We start from the raw sequence: 16,781 nt of genomic DNA on the forward strand, positions 1-16,781 counted from the left end.
GGGAGAAGAGGACTAACAGGCACCTTAACGATACCGCTTTAATTCAATTTTAAAATATAACATTCATGAAGTAATTAAAATAATGCCAGTTGCCTAAAAATAAAATAAACCCCAACACAATTAGCATTTCTGGTTATTGCCCAAGCTGTGATTTCTGCTCTTCCTTCATAAGGGCCTTATCTTATATTTAGCCAGCGAGCAACGCATTTTTCTAAATATTAGTTTTTAATAGCAAGTCTTTAATTCCCTGTTACATTTTCACATCCATGAAATATTTGAAACCAATCACATTCCTTGTTACAAGTCTAGAAAAAAAAGGTATTTAGCCATTACTGTGCACATCTCTTTAAATATTTATCAAAAAAAAAAAAAAAGACAGTGTTTAATCTGTTTTAAAAAACAAAACACAGCGAGGATACAAATACAGCTGCAACCTTTGGCAGCAACAGTTTCTAAGTGGTAGCAGAGAGCTGCCCCGCTGAAGAACACCTCTCCTCCCGAACTCGCCGGGCGAGAGGGGAACATCGCCTGCTCCCGTCCTGCTCTGTCGGTCGGCGTTCTCAGCAGGCGCTTACAGCCAGTCTCAGCATGAGGAACCACTCAGAGTCGGGCAGCCACGGGTTTCTGTACAGGTATCCGAGCATCTAACATGGAAAAAAAATAATGGTGTAAATACCACTCCAGTAAACTACTTTTTGCTTTATTTTCCTTTGTCATTGGGTTGCACGGTATTTCAAATAAAGAAGGGAGATTCAAAGCTGCAGTCAATGACACCACAAAAAAAAGAGTTGTAAAAAAAAGTATCATTAGGATTTTTATACAGATAAATCTAAGGAACTACTAGGGAAAAAAAACCCACTACATCTAATGTATGTGCATTGTCCAAATTAATTTATAACTTGAGAAGCTCTCTTCAAATTAGAGAACACTTACCAAACATGTCCAGGATTTTATTAACAGCCTCTTGATTTACATTGTAAGTGAATCCATTGGACCTACGGTTAAAAGAAAAAAAACCCTGTTTCTTCAATGACTATTTCCTATTCCAGTCATTTTTATACAAATAATCTGAATTATGATGTAATTATGAAAATGTTTATTTTTCATCCTACCAGCACACATATTAATTTTAAGGACATGGCAGACTTCTAAGCAGGATTGTTACTGTCAAGGACAGTTACAGTTTCTTTATCCTTCTTCTTGTTCACAGTCCCTGTCTCTCTCTTCCCTTGATTTTTTTTTAATTAGGGACAACTGCAGGAAGAGAATGTTTGTTTTCAATCGTACAATTTTCAAGATTATCTCTCTGAAACTGAACCAATCTTCAGCTGATGTCAAATTCTGTTGCACTCAATTGATTTATGCCTTTTACCTGAAAGGGGAATTTAGCTATAGACATCTATTTAGTACAGTGACACAGGGAACGTAACAACAACAGTACTTTGCACACTTTCCAAGAGCACTTACAAACCTTAACCAATTCATTTCCTGAAGAGACATAAGGAAAAACTCAGGGCCATCAGCTGCACACTACATTCTGTGAAAGAGCCAAGACAATGTGGGGACTTGTTAAAAACAAGCAGGACTCTTCTATTTGCTTATCAAAGCCTTGGGAGAAACTTTGAAAACCAAACGGTAAAGGGACTCAGAAGCAGCCTACTAGTGGGTTAAGGGATTTTGCTGCTGGGTGCCACAGGAGTGTTTTCACTATGAGGGGGTGTGATCCTGCTTCTATAACATCTACAGAAAGGAACTACCTGGGCCTTCACCATGACTCGGTAAATCCAATCAACCAGTTGACTGGTGCTCAGGCAGTCAAGGTTGTGCTGTTCTGCTTAATACTAATAGCTCAGTCATTAAGACTTGCCAGTAAGACCGCACACTGACCCCTATACACCGCAAAGCCAATGGTACTTACATTTTCTTCTTCTTCACTGCACCTAGTTGCACAAGAGCTGCTAAGGCATTTTTCTGCATGTCAGAAGACAGCACTTCGTAACACTGTGTCTTCCCTACAGTGAAAGCAGAAACACAATTAAAAGTTTTATCACTATCCATTCAGGCTACAATTGTAAGAATCAGATTGCGTAAGGGCTGTACATACCCTTCTCAAGAAGTTGAAAAACAAAGTTGCGGACTCCAGGTATAAACTGTTTCTCGGTAAAGGCTTCTTTTGTTTCCTTTGAGAGGTATCTGAAAATTAACTAACAATTAAAAAAAAATTAGCACTTCTTTCCTTTTGATTGTCAGCTTGTTATGAATTCCAGACATGTCCGTGTAAGTAAGTAATACTGTTACACTTTGAAAAGCGTTGGAGAGGAACTGAAAAGGTATCATTACATAGAGCATCTCAAATTTTTATTACTGTTTCACAGGCATGAGAATCCTACTACTAAAATAAGATTCAGTATTACTATAATATTTACTTTAGACATTAATTTAATCTTCCTGTTCTCAGTCAAAAACAGTATTTTTTTTTTTTAAAGCAATACCTGTTTTACAGATGGGGAAAACCGGGCAGCCCAAATCATACACCGGATCATTAACAGATTCCAGTAGGTTGAAACGTCTACATTCTACATTCCCACCAATGTTATCCTGACATACCTGAGATTTTAGCCTCCTGCATTTTGCTTATTACAGAAGCATAAGTGTTTAGCCTTCTTAAAACCTTGGATACCCAAGGAATTTAAAGAGATAGGGTTGGAATTAATGACTCCCCAAAGAAGATATCTGATATGAGATGCAAACTCATTTCCGTGCCTGGCAGGACAGCCCACATAAAAGGGATTAAGCAAGAGCTCCTCATAAGAAAGAGCAATGAACCTGGTAGCAGCACAGTCCCTGTGAAGCTTATAAACCCACAACAGGCCATCACATTGCAAGGTAGTTACTGCTTTAGTCAACTGGAAAAGTCTGAGCCAAAAGCTGAAATCAGGATCTCGAGGGGAGGGTGATGTTTAAGATATTTGTTCCTGCTATTTCTCCACTCTTGCACTCCCCAGCCACGAAAACAGTCAACTATTTATACTACAAAGAGTATCACAGCTCTCATAGTTTCCCTAAAAAACACAGGAGAAAAAAAAAGATGATTTTCTCAACAACATACCTGATAACCTTCCACAAAAGGTCTGAACATAGCTGACAAGAAAGATACTATAGCACTTCCTTTGTCGGTAGGGTAGATTTCCTGTTGAGTTGTTTGAATGGCATCACATTTTGTGAGTAGAAAACATCCTTCCTCAAAATCCTTGGAGAGAGAAGCATAACTGAAATTTTAACATCTACAGTAAGTGCAGCTACCTTTCCCCACAAAATCAACAACAAAAACCACACAGCAGGACACCATTTCCATTTCTGAACTCAGTTCTCAGGAGACTTGAACCAAAATTTTCCTATATACCAGAAACACCCTTATAAAAAGGCAGTGGGAACATGTTCTTAAACATAGCAGGATTGATGCACAAGAGATCAGGAGCAAAAAAAGCGGCTGTGGCTGCTATTGTAATAGCCAGCCTGAGCACCCTCAGGGTTTTGTCAGAATTGGGTCAGGTTGTCTGGTTTAGGGTTTTTTTCTGTGGAGATTTTATTTATTTTTTTTAAAGCCAGGGTTTGTTTTTAACTTATGTTCACTGTTTGCAATAAATGATAACATAGTTCACTGACCTGCCCTCTACAAGAGAGACAACACAATGGCCAAAAGTTACAAATTATGGAAATATCAATGACAAAACCATTTTACTACCAATATTGGCGCAGGGAGAGGACACAGGACACACACAGAGGACAGGAGGGGATGGGACACAGACATCCCTTAACATCACAGCAACTCTTTCATTTGACTCCAGTAAAATCAGTCATAGCCAGTCACCTTCCTGTTCCCTGCTTGCTTTTGGTACTTCGAAAAAGCTGCAAGAGCTAACAATTGCTAACAATGAAAACTACACATAAGGGTACCAATCAGCCTTAAAAAAAAATAATCAGTTTTTCAGAAAGTTTTAAAATAAAAACTACACCTGGACTTACCAGGTTATATTTGGTATGATGTGGAACCATTTTTTTTTTTTTAGTAATAAAACTTGTGCTCACTTGCATTTCAAGCTGGCTGGACCAGAGCCAGCGCCAGCCCAGCAGGATGTGTACAAACTGACACAGTCAGTCCTGCAGAGAGCAAAGTGTTGCCGGCAGCTTTCACAGCTTGCCCATGTCCAGCTGTGCTAGGAGAGCATGCAGACATACCGAGCCCTGTAATAAGGCAGTATGCATGAACAATACTGGCTTTGTCTGAGCAATGGTTGTATGGGGCAGGGGTGAAATGAGGGGAAGCTCTTTTCAAGCAAATAGGATGCAACTAAAGCTTCCATAAGACTCTACGAGGGACACTGTTATGCCATTAGGAAAGCTCTCACTTCAAAAACATTCACAGGCTGCATTGCCTCAGGTCTAGAAGACTTTGGCCACAGAAGTTTAAATCAGGCTTTACTCTAAGTACTCTATGTAGCTGAATCTACGCGAGACAAATGCCAGTAATAAAAAGCTAAAATGGCTCAACCGTGAACCATCAAAATATTAAAAAAAAATTTACTAATGCACAGGAATACCAAAGCTTTCAGAGTTCAAGGTATAAGAGGAACATTAGCCATTGTATAAATGCTACAGAGTAGATACTGCCATGCTGTGCAGTCAAGGAGAGGTGGGTACAGAGGAGGCACTGGGTGTCAGCACAGTCCTCTGGTAGCCCTGCCATCATGGACCACACACATGGAGCTACACAAAACAACTGATCACAGCTGCACTAGTCCTCAACCAGAGGACAACTGGTACCTAAATTTAGAATTGCATACTCTATTTGTCAGAGATAACAAGGGCATACAATGGTTGATCATTAATTGGTATAACACCAATAGCTGAACTTTCTGAAAGAGCAGCAGTGCCCCTCTGCTACAGTCTGCAAGAGCTTTTAGGAAAAATGATTCTGGTATGTCCTCAGTGAGAATTCCAGTTTTGTTTATATGCTGACAGAACATACCCACTCTGAAAGAATTCAATTAAATCTACATTAACACTTTTTTCTTCACAGTCTAAGGTCTCTTTCATAACCACAAAGGAAGAGGACAGTATTTCCACTTAATTTAAAAGACTGCTTTACATATATTTTTACATCTGTGCTGGAAGACTGGTAGTTTTATTAAGAAAAAAAAAAAAAAAAAGCTAAACTTCTGGTACAATTCATTTTAATAGTTCAGAATTGGGCAATTTCAGGATTTTTAGGTTTTGGGTTTTTTTTTTTCCCCTCCAGTAAAAGATTGCATATGCAACTTTGTGGATTCAGACAATGTTTTGCAACTGACCAAATGACTACCTCCACTCTGACCCCCTTTTAGGTTCTCCCTCCCACTTACAGATCAAGTTGATATCACTGTAGGTGTTTATCACAAAGGACTTGTTCGGCAGAGCCCTGAGATCAGATGCTATTTTAGTTGGCTGTATTACTGACCACTGGTATTTTTGTATAAAGGATGTTTTTACCTTCAATGAAATGCCAGGAAAGAAGACGAACTCATCAGAAAAAACATCTCTCAAGAAGCTGAAGCAGCTATAGACTTCCTCTGAAAAAAAATATTGTAAAGTGCTGTTGCTTAAAAAAAGTAATTTAAAACATGCAAGTGAAAAGCTATTTACTCCTTATTTTAGAGAGAATACCTACTTCAAATAAAATTAGGACTTGACATTAAAAGCATATATCCATATACAGCAGAAACCACCACAACAGAACAGCAAGTACTCAAAAGCATTTGATTCAATTGTTACCAGAAGGGAAGAGCAGGGCTTGTACCTTCTCAGAACATGCATTAAGGACCACGTAATCAGATGCTGCACAAAACTGAGGTATGTATTCTGAAAAGTTTCTTTAAGACCCAAGTATGGGAAAACACTGAAATACTTCAGAAACAGTAGTGGGAAGAGAAGACTGGCTGCACTGTACGCAAGTGTGAGCTGTGTGTAATTTGTAACCTAAAAAGCTGGTCTGCTAAACACCAACAAAATAAGACACTTAGGAACTGAGATCAGTTCATCCTAACCCTGCCCTCTCAGCAGAATATACCTATTTTCAAGAGTATCAAAGGGTAAACAAAGAAAAAAGGCCAGAAAATACCTCCATCCCCTCCCAACACATCCGCCTTATGCCAGGGACCTTATCCAGAGTACATCGTTCTCAGGTAGCTCCCACTAGCAGTCGCAGGAACCTCGTGCTCCTCTTGCATCTGACAGCGCAAGAAGAAAAGCCAGCGGGCTCTCAGAGCTACCCAAACATACCTCTCCTGAAGCTGCGTGTCATCTGCAAGGCAACTGCCACCAGAGACGGACGCACAAACACATTCAGCAGCTGGTTTCTGTAGGTGGCACACATGAGGATGGCCAGAGCACGCTTAAAGACAATTTCCCCTACGGCTCCATCTTCCACTCCTTTGTCATTAAGGACCACACGGCCATCGACAAGGCGAGCAATGTTGGAATGCAGGGTGAGGCTAGACACAACTGCTTTTTTGGCACACAGGTTATCTAGCAGGAAAAAGAAAGATGCAAAAGGGAACACATTGAAACAGCCTAAAAAATACAGTACCGGTATTTCATTAAGTTTTACCACTGAAGACCAATTATTACACCAAACATTCAGTTAGAGAGATGTTCTAAAATAATCCACAGCAGGAATTGGCAGCCTAGGCATAGTATGAGATGGAGAGAACAAATTTTAGGCATTTCTGTAGTTAAGCATTTTAAATTCTTCCACTTGCTAACACTGACGAATACTTTATTTGTCTCTGCAGCAAGTATTCTGAGCCTCCAAATAAAAGAGGATCTGTTTATGGATGACCATACTTTTGCTTAGGCATTTCTGACATTACAAGTTTTGAATCAGAAATGTTTTTCCTCAACTGTCATATACAAGGAAGGCCTCATCCCAAATTAAGCTTAAAGAAATCCTAACGTAAGTATTGTTACATAACATACCTGTTCAGAGAAACCAGACTGTACTTAACCCCAAATCTCTTTTTTCCTAAGACAATCCTTTTAAAATGCCTAAATCAAGGAAGTGTGTGGGTTTGTTTTTTTTAAAATGACAAAGTTCTTGTAAGGCAGATATGAGTTTCACAAACCTGTGGGCTTCGATCAAGTTTTTTTGTCAGTGTGACACACTGCAAACTTTATTCAGATAAAGAGCAGCATCTCAAGTCTTGAAAATACACTCACCTTTTTAGAATACCTTACACTTTAAACACTACCAAAACATTCCTTGCATCAAATGTGAACTCTTTGGCAAGTAAGGAAAGAAGCAATACAGACTTCTTATTGAACACTAAAATACACCTTGCATGTTCACAGCATCACAAGCATATCAAATCAATATAGCCTCTGACAGAAAAAAAAAAACCAAAAAACCAAACATCATATTCTGCCCCCTTAACATCGATTTCACACAGAATCTCCTTCCATCTTACTTGCTCCTTCAGCCTACTTTGTTCCAGATTTTCTAAAGCTCACAAGTTTCTCATTGCAATAAGAAGCAGAAGTCTGAGCAAGTGATTTTGCAGTTCCTCTTTTTAAGGTAACATTTCTAACAGCCAGCAAGTGTTCTGCCTGTAACAACCAACCAGCATGACAAAGGCAGAAACAACTAGCTGTTTGGAGACAGAATAAAGGACAGGGTACATGCAGTTGCCGACTTGGTGATGTCACCAAATTAGCCATTAAAATATACTTATTCTTTCAAATTATTGACAATCCAAAACAACGAACCCTGTTTCTATGCAACTGATGCCTAGAGCAGGGCCAGCACACTCCAACAAAATCTGCTCAGCTGTTGTCATTCCATGACCATGCCTATTTGCTATTCCCTGACTACATCACAACTCTACTAAAGCAAAAGCTTATTCATTGTTGCTAAGAAAATAAACAAAATAAAAAAGCAAACCTCAGTGTGGTATGTTTTTCAGTTTACTGTGCAGTAAGATTCTAAATGGTCTTTAAATATTGCCATGAAATTCTTCCTTTTACCAGTCTGGCAGGAGCAGACCTTGTCTGCATTCACTGCAGTACAGATCCCCAAAAGGAGAAGCGGATTTCTTCCAGAAATTATGGTGTTTGTTGTAACTGTAGCCTGCCCCTATTTCTTTATTGCAGTACTGAGAGGGATCCTTGATTATACACATGACTACAACAGCAAAGATCCACCGTTTAAGTCTGCCTACAGTGAAAAGGTAAATGTACGTGTATTACACATTGTTTTTCTTTGCTAGCTTCAGCACTTATGTCCTGAGGCTCTAAAATTAATTACCTGTGTCACCTGGGCTCACAGAGAGACATTTAAAACAGTTGTTCAGAACGTTCGGAAGGAGAATCAACCTCTCAGCAGCCAATATATACATTACATATATAAAAAAAAGCGTGCATGTGTGTGTATAAATATATACATAAAACCACCAAAGAAGCCTTCTCCCCCAAAGTTGTCACTGTTTCTGGGGATAAAGTGGAATTTAAAAATAAATAGACAATTTATAATTTTGATTTTCTCTCACCCATTTGTTTCCAGTAGTTCTTTGCCATAGTAATAACTTAGACTCTAGTCAATATCAAGCAATAAACGTAGCATTACACCAAGGTAACTGCTGCAGATCAGGTAATTGCCTATGACTTACATAGGGATCAGAAAGATAGACACTAGGCAAATCTCAGTACTCAAATCTAAGTACCTTTTAATTTCCCCCTCATTCCACAGGATATAACATTAAAATATCTGTTCTGCTTCCACCTAACTGTTTTTCAAATCATTATCTTCTACAGGCTAAGTCAAAACCTGTCAGGTTTTGGCATAATTTTTAGCATATCCTAAAATGCAGTTACAACTTTTGAGGAAAACATGCTGTAAAGTTGTCACCATGCATTGCTTCCACAGAAATGTAATTTATCCTTCATAAGCAACAAAAGGAATAGAAATAACATTTTCTCTGCATACCAGGCCATTCAATGAAGCCTCCAAAAGTCTGTGTTAAGCCTTTAAGCCACAGGGTCTTTTCTATCAGAAGTTCAAAATCCATGGCTGGCAAATTCTGGAGCAGGACAGCAGCAACTAGCACCCACGGGCTCAAAACCATGTTTTCTATTTGCAGGAGCTCCATTTTATAAGCTACGTCACTGACAAATTCTTGGATGTCCTCAGATGGCTTTTGGGGAAGATGCCTGAAAAGAACAATGCAGTTCAAGGTAAAGACCTCCAAAAACTGGAATATACATCACACCCTTCCTTATTTCTTCTGTATTGCTCCCAGATTTGTAACTACTTTATAGCACCTAACATCTGGAGGGTGATTCTATCTATGTGCTATGCAGAACAGATGTACAGAGCAAAACATCAGTAGCTTCACGACAGTATTTGAAACACAGAACTCTGTATTGATGCTGTACACTTGCTATCTTCAAAAAAAAATTCAAAAGCATTATATAGTTTTATACAACAAATTGCAAAAGCCACCCAATCCAATCATAGATACAGCTTCCTGGCACACCACCACATAACTGCATAAGTTTGCAGTAATAAAGCAAGAAAGGAGAGAAAGATGCAATTTTTAAGCGACAAACCCACCGAATTCTCAGAAAACAGCTTTGCCTGGCTCATGCATCATCATAAACTTTTAAAACGGCATCTTCTCAACACAATACAAAGCTATGCAAGTAACAACCTGTTTCAGAAACACCCAATCACAAGTGTGATAACCCCTCTGTTCAGACAAAAACAGTTCAGCAGTCTAAAGAGTCAGACGGAGGGGAGGTAAGAGAAGTTGAAAACAAAGTACAAGAGAACATCTTAATTATTTTACATAGGTGAGCACTAAATACATGCTTTTTCCATACATGAACCATGGGAAGATGTGATACCTGGGAACCAAATTGTATGGGCACCGATTGATTCTCCCAGATGCCAAGGTTCTAAGTGATACCGGCTCACCAACATAGATGTGTATGGTACCAAAATTGTCACTGAGGATTCTTCTGGCTTTTAACAACCCCTAAGAAAACGGGAAGAGCAAAAGGCAAATTTTGGCGCTACAGGGCATGCATACATCCAGCTATGTTCTGTTCTTAAGGAATTTACATACCGATGTAGATTCTTTGGGCTTTGGGACTCCTAGGAGTTCATATGCATAGAGAGATTCTTCTAATATCCTCTCGTAGCTGATGCTGATGGGAACAAGGTACGTGTCAAAGACTTCACGTTTGAAAAATGGTTCCATCACAATGCTGAGAAGACCTGCAAATTAGGGGGGGGGGGGGGAAAGTTGACCACTCATCTTTTTCAAAGAGGGTAAAGCAACCGCAATTTAACTTTGAAAAAGATATTTGCAAATTTCAGAAACTGCTAATAGGTGCGCACTATGCTTGTTTTCTCTTCAAGCAAGCAGAAGACATTGCCCAAACTTTAAAACAGAGGTAAACATAAACAATGCATTTGGACAACTGTTTGTGCTCTTTTCAGCAGCACTGCTCTGTGCTCATACATCATCTTCCTTCTAAGGATTCCCTACTACTTTTACAGTTAGCTTACGGTATTTCTCTGCTGGTAAGGGGATGCTTATTTTCTAGAAAGAAAAGGATGAAGAGTTATGCAATGAAGTACACAATGGGGCAAAGGGAGAGAAAGCAGTAGAGTGCAAGAGACGTGTATTGCCGTTCTTTGTATGGCCTTGGAACTCCAACCACAGTGTTTTCCACTACTCTGACAGACCTCACCAATTTCCCACCACTTTAACATCCCTTCCTGTCTGAAGAAGTTACAAAGCACATAACCACTAATGATCATAAAAAGTTACAAGTTTTCAACAAACCTACCAAACTTTGGAGTCAGAGTCTTGGCGGTGCGGCTTCTAGTCCCTTCAAGAAAAAATTCAATTGGGGCATAGCCACTCTTCAAAAGTAAAAAAAACAAAAAACAAAAAACAAAACAATACCAAAAGCTGGTCAGAAAAATAAAAACGCTTCTGTCCACAAGTAATTTTAAGTACTTAAAATCTAATTAAGTTTTTTTTAATGGAAGCCATGCATGTCTAACTTCAGTTATCTCTAAGCCTACATTCATCCATTGAATTTGCCACACCATATAGTTTAATTAATGACAATATTTTGTCTGCCATGAGATAAAGGCAAATGATCTAAAATCCATATGCTGCACGATGAGCAGCAATTCGTTTACCACCTACTGCTGAACTATAATAACAACAGAGTGCACACATGCTCTTCACCTACTTCAATTCTGAGGTATAATGCATTTCCTCAGATCAGTGAAGACTTTCAATCACACAGATATAACACTGCGCATATTTCATTCTATTGCAACAATTCATGTATTTCTTAAGCATACGTTTTAAATGTTCAGTAATTTATTTACCCTTAACATTGTTTTTACATATTCAGCAAACACTGCCCAGTAGAGTCTGTTCCCACCGAAAGAACGTCGCATAAAAAAGGCACCTGCCCTTCGTAACAGCTCACCAACTATTTTCATTCCCAGGAAATCTGAAAAACAATCAAACAAAAAACAAAGCCACACACACAAAACTTATTAATATCAGCCAGCAGAATCAACCACTTTCTCCAATACACTGATTCAATTACCAGAATAGAGTTCTCTTTCAGGGATTCTTTTGTTGCAAAAAGCTTTATTTGCTTTCAGATCATCTAATAAGACTTACGTAGTCACGAACTGCATAATATGCTTTCATTTTTTTTGTAAATAGCATTCACTTAGAGCAATTTATTTTCTTTAGATGGCCAGATTTCAGCCGTAATAAAGACTATGTTTTTGAAGTACATTGTCTTATTCATCTTCAGAAAGATCAGTTACCACTGAATATATCCTAGAAGACACAGAAATTAACTCACCAATTACACTATATTATACCATTTGAGATCCTGACTCATCACTTCAGAAGGGGTAGACCAAAACAGCTAAAATATTTTATAGTCTTCTAGTTTTAAGCAATCAGAGTCAATGCTTAGCTTGTCAAAACCAGGAAACACTTAATGTTAACAAATTTCTTAGGGAGGAATTTAAAATGAGTCTGTACAGCAGCTAGCCATGTGCCACTTCAACCTCCTTGCCACCTCAATCCATGAAACAGATTGAGAACAGATATTCACCCAGTAAAATAAATTCATATTTCCATATATGTATGTCACATACATATATTCATGAGATATATATACACACATAAAAAAACAGAAAAAAGGAAACTGGCTACAGGACCCAGGGCAGCAATAGTAGCCGTCAGAGCTTCCCATGTGCAGAGGTCCATCTTTTTCCCTTACCCTCCTGCTACCCTTCCTCTCTCAGCACAACACAGACTCTATCGCCTCCCTTACTTCCATCCTCCTGCCGCATACTCAACCCCCTAAACAGGATGCTGGCTGCATGCCCAACACCTCTCCTCACCACCATACACTGACACCCCACAAATCAGGACTCAAACGCACCCTTTCACATACCTCAAACCCACACCACCTCACCAGCTCTACGCCTCTAATCTGACTTGCTCCCAAGACCTGAGACAGAAACATGATCCCAGCACCAGCCAGACTCCCCCAGAGCATGTACTATGGTGTTACTGTTAGCCTCCCCATAGCTAATCCCCAGAGATCTATCCATATTCTCCTTGAAGCCAAGCGATAATTTACAAAGGAGAGGCACTTATTACCTATATCAAGAGAGCATCTCTCCACTCAGCACAAGTAACACTTTGAGAGTAAGTTTGTACACCACATCTTGTGAACCTCTAACACAGTATGTAGTAAATACCACTACAACCATAGAGAACTGTGTTTTCTCCAGAGGAATTTAAAATAAACACACACATGCAGCAGTGTAATCAAGCTGCAAGCCCCTAATTCTGTAGAACTTTGACCTCAAAATACTCAAAACATTTAAAAAAATGTTAATCACTAAAAAAATCCCTCTAAGCTAAACTAATAGTATCTTAACATACTGTTTTAATGCACCAAACTCAAAAAGGCTCTAATACAAAAGTCAGCAAAGGATTATACCCATACCTACAAGAGCAAGTGAGCAGATTCTGAACAATACATAACAGGTAAGCAACACCTTGATCAAGGTAGCTATGAGACATCAACTTCAGAATTCACCAGAAGCTAACCTGCATCACCCAGAGGCAAGATACTACTAACTCACAGACCAGCAGAATCTCATCTTCTCTACCAAGCACATTCTCCCAGCTTCTGCTGATTGTCTACCAGTCTTCCCAACCTCTTGACTGGAAAAATAGACGATAGTAGAGTAGCAGGTTCCCAGATCTTTGATAGCTTGCCTGTGCGCATGCAGAGCTGCCCCAGATCTGAGGCTGTTGTCTACCTGATTGATACCCAAGACTTCCAAGATCACATTTATCAGTTAAATGCCACCAGAGTCAGGATTTCCAAAAAGCACATTAACTCAGAAGATATTTACTGGTAGTCTTCAAGAATTCTTTCCTGCAAATAAAACCAGCTTCATCTGCTTTAGAATTAAGTATGTCCAAAATCTGGATTTCTCCTCTGATGTGAGATTTTGTTTCCCAGCCAGCTCTGCTCTCAGCACTTCAAATAATGGAGTTCTGACAATGCCTCAAGGGAATGAGTCACATCAGCATCTACCACGAGGTGCCTGGCACTTCATATCTGTCTATTATGACTGCATTTAAAAGTTCTGCATACACAGTAGCTCTTGGGCGAGTTTTTGCCTGCTCCCAGGCAAAAAAAAGCATTATAGAAGTCTCCTTCACAATAACGATCTTTGCCCAGCCTCGGGTCTACAGATAGGGTACTTCTGAGCAAACTGGCTATGAAAACAATCGCCTTCAATTTGACTCAGAGCAGATGAGAGGCTTTCAGATGCTGTAAGCATCTCACCCAAGGAGGTTTTAACAAGACATACTTGGAACAGAAGTTAAACACAACTACTTGTAGCAGCAGCTACCAGACCCCTCACTACCGATTCTCTGAATCCTGACAACATTGTTAAAAGAACATACTTGCCTATTCCTGCAGCAATGACAGGCAAAGCCAAATCATACGTATATAGCAAATAAGACAGCATCAAAAAGTCTACGTAGCTTCGGTGACTGGGCAGCAGCACAACTGGATGCTCTTGAATGGCGTGTTGCAACTAAAAAAATACAACAAATAAAGAGCACAAACAATATTGTTTCAGTATTTACAGACTGACTGTTGCAATTTACAAATACAGACCTTCACAGGGCTTACGACAAACAGAAGCTGATTTGTTTGAGGGTGGCTTCTCTGACCACATACTCTATACTTTTTTCGGCATGGAACCATAAGAAATTTTGAGCAATAGTTTCCAGGCTAGCAACCTGTGGTTCAAAAGCATCACAGGACTCAAAATCCAGGGCCATCTCATTACAGGATAGTATAATTCAAATCCTTTTTGATTGGAATAGGAAACCCAATAGGTGCTCATCAGGACTGACAGTGCTGTCTTCTAGGGAATGCACTGCGCCCTCCAGAACAGCAGCATCCTGCAATGAAACAGGGGGACAACAGTTCTTCAGGGAACTGGGGCAAATTTGAAGCATCTCCTGCCTCAGAGGTGCATGATGTTTCCTGGCATTTAGCTGTACGAGGGTCTTGCAGAACAGCCAACCCACTCAGCCACATAACATTAGGTTTTTACTCCCAATTCAGCTAAACACATTATTAAATTTATAATATCAGATTGAAAAACTCTGTCTGTAGCTGATCTAACAGAATCAGTGACACATGACTGCAAGTATTCCTTACCATAGGAAGCATTTGGAAAACATACAAAAAGTCCTGCTGACTCTTTCCTTCTAAAGTACTTACATATCATCTGTCTTCCCCCCACTTACTAAGAAATGCAGCAATAAGTACAAGTGCAGTCTTCCATGCCTCCCCCTCCCCAGCACTTACTCTCTGCATTCCTTCTTCATTCACACAAACTCTCTGGAAAAGCCGCTTAAATATTTTGCTCAGAGTAAAGGCAAAAAATCTGACAGCTCCTAATTGCATACTGTGGCCCATCTCATCCAGGATTTCTGTGGCTTCTTCTTGAATAATATCAGGTGATTCTCCCATTTCTTTTGCTAACTAAAGGGAAGCAAAACAACCAAAATAGCAGTCAGGTGGTGTTCCCTTCTCTTTGGTTATGCACACCATTCTATGTACCACAGCAATTATGACAGAACTATTGCAATAGTCAGCAAGATTTTATTTCATGTGATAGGCATGCATCTAATCATAAAGAATCTGCTCAATGTCAGCCAACAAGAGAAAGTGAAGTTAAAGCCATTCAAAATCAAGAATTAGTTTAGATGTTAGTGGGGGGTGGGGTGCAACAATTGCTTCCCCCCAAATACACCATCTGAATGTTTTACTCTATAGCATCATCAGAGGAGATTTAAGTTCAAAGAACGTTTCCTGTACTTTGGTCTAAAGGTTGTTTGCAATTTTCTTTTACTAGTAAAATGAAACCTACATTTGCAGATATATTCACAATGTAAATTTTTGAAGTGTATTTGGGTTAGATTTTAAGACTTAGCTACAAACCTCAGTCCTATCATGCTTGAATTTCTTTGTAATGTATTACTTTGGCAATAGCTAGCTGAAATGCATACAAAGTACTCTCTACCAACTCTGCATATCAATGATCTTTTTTCTGTTGCTGTGCACGTACCCTTTTGCAGTTTCTTAAAACAGATCTAAATAATGGTCATTGTTTTTTATTTGATACTTTCAATCTAGAAACATTTAATTGAAAAGTTAGTCTTTTACTGTTATGGAATGAGGAACATGCCTTTTACTGAACACAGAGGACGAAAGAAGAGGAATGGCAGAAGAAAAAGCCTCCAAAACAGCATAGCTCTGTTTAGAGGCCAGCACTGATTACCTATTATTTTTATTTTGTGACATGTGAGAAAATCCATCTCCTCCAGTCTACCTCCCTATACCATCTTACTACCATATCTATTGATTCAATTGTGTTTTAATAAATGCATTATCTTTCATTCTGCATATTTCCACACATAGCTATAACTGATTATTTTAACCACTTAAGGGACCCAAAATCTGCTTCCACTTGAGCCTGAGAAAATCAATCTAAGCAAAAAAATTATTCTTGCAATTCACGAGGGGAAGAGATGCTGTTCTCTTTCACCAGTAAAAGGCTTACCACACAGTTGATCCTCTGTGAATTAAGTACACATCCACTATAGAGCTAAGCACTTACTCCCCAAAATCAGGAATCAAAAACACCAGACCAGTCACATATAGCAAGCTAAAACAAACGAACACACTTCATTTCACATACTGAACATCAGTAACCTCAGCAATTTGTCACAAGAATAAATTCTAGTAGGTCTGTGTAAGGTTGTGTAAACTCTGCCCAGACAGGAGGCACACTGATAAGAGACTGTCAGGCATGCTGCCCAAGACAGTCTTAGTTAGAGACTTTCGGTAATCTCTAGTTCAAAGCTCAGACCTAGGTTGCAATGGCAGGTCTGCTAACCCCCTTCAACCACTTGATGCTAGCTGGGAAAACACCCATCAAAATAATTTTCCATCAAAAAAGCAGCACTTCAGAAAACATCACACAAATGTCTTTCTGTCAAATCCTCTGTAAAGTATTTTCCTTCAGTAAATGTTTTAGTGTTTCTAAAGTTGAAAGATTCGGGGTTTTTGGATTTCGTACTACTTAG

General features: G+C 39.2%; 1 protein-coding gene across 4 annotated transcripts in view; it reads right to left on the bottom strand.

Annotated features, from left to right (window-relative positions):
- Nucleotides 1–23: 23 nt before the first annotated feature.
- The window catches only part of GNPAT (glyceronephosphate O-acyltransferase), a 21,593-nt gene continuing 4,835 nt past the window's right edge, over nt 24–16,781 (bottom strand). For 2 of the 4 annotated variants that reach the window (XM_054822673.1, XM_054822671.1), the window contains exons 3-16: nt 14,998–15,174; nt 14,083–14,212; nt 11,444–11,571; nt 10,888–10,963; nt 10,158–10,309; nt 9,937–10,067; nt 9,017–9,240; nt 6,319–6,564; nt 5,530–5,609; nt 3,110–3,250; nt 2,105–2,204; nt 1,919–2,012; nt 934–995; nt 24–644 (exon numbers count right to left, since the gene is read on the bottom strand). In XM_054822673.1, the coding sequence (XP_054678648.1) occupies nt 601–644; nt 934–995; nt 1,919–2,012; nt 2,105–2,204; nt 3,110–3,250; nt 5,530–5,609; nt 6,319–6,564; nt 9,017–9,240; nt 9,937–10,067; nt 10,158–10,309; nt 10,888–10,963; nt 11,444–11,571; nt 14,083–14,212; nt 14,998–15,174 (1,785 nt within the window). In that variant the 3' untranslated portion in view covers nt 24–600. The remainder of the gene's footprint in view (nt 645–933; nt 996–1,918; nt 2,013–2,104; nt 2,205–3,109; nt 3,251–5,529; nt 5,610–6,318; nt 6,565–9,016; nt 9,241–9,936; nt 10,068–10,157; nt 10,310–10,887; nt 10,964–11,443; nt 11,572–14,082; nt 14,213–14,997; nt 15,175–16,781) is intronic. The other 2 variants (XM_054822675.1, XM_054822674.1) reach the window with 1 other exon arrangement.

Source organism: Grus americana, chromosome 3, assembly GCF_028858705.1.
Source record: "Grus americana isolate bGruAme1 chromosome 3, bGruAme1.mat, whole genome shotgun sequence".
Taxonomy (NCBI): domain Eukaryota; kingdom Metazoa; phylum Chordata; class Aves; order Gruiformes; family Gruidae; genus Grus; species Grus americana.